The sequence below is a fragment of the Homarus americanus genome, unplaced genomic scaffold (genome assembly GCF_018991925.1).
Source record: "Homarus americanus isolate GMGI-L3 unplaced genomic scaffold, GMGI_Hamer_2.0 scaffold26351, whole genome shotgun sequence".
In the NCBI taxonomy this organism is placed as follows: Eukaryota; Metazoa; Arthropoda; class Malacostraca; order Decapoda; family Nephropidae; genus Homarus; species Homarus americanus.
This window is the reverse complement of record NW_024724368.1, coordinates 7,094,999-7,098,113: the sequence shown is the minus strand read 5'-3', so window position 1 is coordinate 7,098,113 and position 3,115 is coordinate 7,094,999. Positions and strand designations below refer to the sequence as shown.

The following is a 3,115-nucleotide window of genomic DNA, read 5'->3' as shown; positions in this document are numbered from 1 at the left end:
TTTTAATTGCTATCGGTACGAGGTCGTATGGGTTGGAAACAGATTATGTATGTATGTATGTATGTATGTATGTGTGTGTATGTATGTATGTATGTATGTATGTATGTATGTATGTATGTGTGTGTGTGTGTGTGTGTGTGTGTGTGTGTGTGTGATTTTGGTATAAGGATTATGTTATTCGACGAAAGATAAATGAGTTTGAATTACTAATAATATATTTTATTTAATTTGGCAGAGATAACCAGTGCGAAATATATTATCTTTGATGTCATTAAATAGAAATCCGCTTATCACAAAAAATAAATAATTCATTACAAGACGAGCGGAGATTCAGTAGTAATAGTAATAATAAGCAGGTAGTTGAAGCCGACGAGTTATACTGTGATGTAAAGATGGAGGCTGGAGCTGGCAGCTGGAGCCTAGAGTGTCTAAGGTGCAGAGTACACACCGGATGGAGTAACGGTAGAGATGCCGCCTCCATAAACGCCGCCGACGCCGCCTCCACTACCGCCACCGATGCCACCTCCAATACCGCCACCGATGCCACCTCCAATACCGCCGCCGATGCCACCTCCAATACCGCCGCCGATGCCACCTCCAATACCGCCACCGATGCCACCTCCAATACCGCCACCGATGCCACCTCCAATACCGCCACCGATGCCACCTCCAATACCGCCGCTAGAGATAACTTCACCGCCACCCTGGGTAGCAGAGCCGAGAGCAGACTGGAGGTCCTCGCCGGTGGGCAGAGTTGGGTTGTCTCCTTCAGCGTAGTTGACGAAGAACACATCAGGAGCCTCTTGTTCTGGTGCTGGTACGTGGATGACCTGTTGGTCGTGTTCAGGTCGTTTGTTGAGGACGTACACGACGTTCTTTGTTTGTGGTGGTGGCACGACAATGGGTTGCTGGCCTGGGCCATGCTCTGGGGTGCGAATGAAGATAACATTGTGTTCAATTCTTGGGAGAGGAACGTGTGGTCGTGGGCCCACGATTGGGGCCACTGGAGGGGCGTTGTACACAAACAAATTTCGGGTGACCTGAGGAGTCACACAGCTGCCATCAACATGACGGACCTGTCCATGACCACAGCTGCCGCCCCCGGAATATCCTCCGCCTCCTGAGTGTCCTGCACTCCCAGAGAATCCTGCACTTCCAGAGAATCCTGCACTTCCAGAGAATCCTGCACTTCCAGAGAATCCTGAACTCCCAGAACTGCCATGGGAGAAACCTGCACCACCGGGTGATGGCAGATTGTAGCTTGGGAGCACATCGGCGGCAGCCGTCGCGACTAAAGAAACAATTATCTGAAACAACATGAAGTATGGGGATTACATTTTAGTATTATACACATTCTACATAAACACTCAAGAGAACAAGGTGTTAACTCTGTGTCATTTGTGGCACCCAATAAAAATTTCATCATCTGATTGAGATCTTTATATAATTACAGGTTAAATTGTTCTTTATTCTCTAACCCGTACTGATGGTCAGTATAGTTTAACTATGAAATATGTTTAATATGAACTTTGTACAGTTTGGTGGATGGTTCTCGTGCGTGAGGGAGATTTGTGTCAAGTGTGGCTTTGTACACTCATGACCAATTCTTGGACATCTTTGTTGAAGGTAAAGCATTTAATTGATGTAATCTCCGGCAAGTTCGATAAGTTGTGTGTGTGTGTGTGTGTGTGCGCGTCCCTGTAGTAGGACCCCTGTGGTTATAATAGCACAATGTTTTATGGTTGTAATATCAATTACAATTGTTGTCTAATTGACATATCTAATCTATTCTTACGGCTGAGCATTACGAAAGAGACACTTTCTTCCAACCGTCTTGGTAACACTTAACTTATCACATGTTATGAAATATCTTCTCCTTTTGTTTGTTATTTAAAGGAAACAGTTATTAACATATTTATAGTAAAAAACATAATGGCAGGGTGGGCGAACACGAGAAGTGAAACATGAGGCAATAAGAGTGTGCTAACGCGGCTTGTGCCTCAGCTTACAGACACTGCAGCGGTCAAGTAAAGGCATGACGTCACCGTGCCCTTCTTAAGATGCAAGCCACATACCAATACGCTCTTGTTGATATCTAACTTTTGTTTATTCAATTACAATATTATTCCTCTTGCGTTTTAAGCTTTGTGTCCGAGTAAAGTACGGTATATAACCTACATCCTACACGACACACTTCTGAGTCATCACTGGTGTCGCCCCCAACACCAGCACCCGTAGCCACTATCATGCCCACGTGAAACTGAACGAGATAACACAAACACAAACACCTCAGTCACTTCTGTTGATGAAGAGTCTTAAGTTAGCGTAAGGAGAAAGACCCGATTGTAATAACAGTCGGCTGGGGACGTGTATAACTTTGGAGTATTTGCTGGTAAAACCTTTGTTCTTATATACAGTAAATTGACTCGATAATTTCTTATGGGAGCACTTGTCGATTTAAACAAGAGAAACGTTGATCTCATTGTAAGGTTATCTCTGGATAATCTTTGAAGCAATTGGGACTACTGTACTCATAATTCCTCGAGAGTTTTGGGTAGAGAGAATGGAAACAATGGGATGTGAAGCACTGCTCTTAGTTGTTACTTTCAATGGTGCGAGTTTCAGGGGGTCTCATATTGAACGTGCTATTTCTGAAAGATTTATGAACTGATATATAATTTCAAGTGTGTCGACGTAAATCCAAGCATGTCACCGCCAAACACGCTCTAGCGCGGTGAGAAAACCATCTGCATTATTCTGTCCAAGACGATTGGCTGGGCCAGGGAGAAGTCCATGTTTCTCGGGATCCGGACGCGTCACTCTCTTGACTCCCACTAGAAAATCGGGACTCGTGTAATATTTCGTCGTTGTGAGCAGCACCACAACACAGTGAAGGAGATGTTACCAGAGCCTGCAAGAGGCGGCACTCACCAGGAACTTCATGGTGCTGAGTGGTGTGTGGGATGAGGCAAGCCGGCTCTTTATATAGTGACGCTCTCACCGACCCGGGACCAGCCTTGAGCCTCCCGTCTCCATAGCACGCCATCCCGCCCCTTTCCGCTGCCGTCAGGTCACCCAGCCGCTACTCAATACACATCCAACGTATTGATCTCAA

The 3,115-nt window shown here is 45.4% G+C and overlaps 1 protein-coding gene across 2 annotated transcripts; it reads right to left on the bottom strand.

Annotated features, from left to right (window-relative positions):
- Positions 1–203: 203 nt before the first annotated feature.
- Positions 204–1,350, bottom strand: LOC121864242 (loricrin-like). Of its 2 annotated transcripts, XM_042363303.1 has the most exons (2): positions 1,202–1,350; positions 204–1,165 (listed from the first exon to the last, which is right to left on the bottom strand). In XM_042363303.1, exons 1-2 carry the CDS (start codon positions 1,317–1,319, stop codon positions 429–431), a joined length of 855 nt encoding a protein of 284 aa, XP_042219237.1. In that variant the 5' UTR covers positions 1,320–1,350; the 3' UTR covers positions 204–428. The 2 variants fall into 2 exon arrangements, with proteins under 2 accessions (XP_042219237.1, XP_042219236.1); XM_042363302.1 differs by having other exon boundaries at positions 204–1,349.
- Between the last annotated feature and the right edge of the window lie 1,765 nt (positions 1,351–3,115).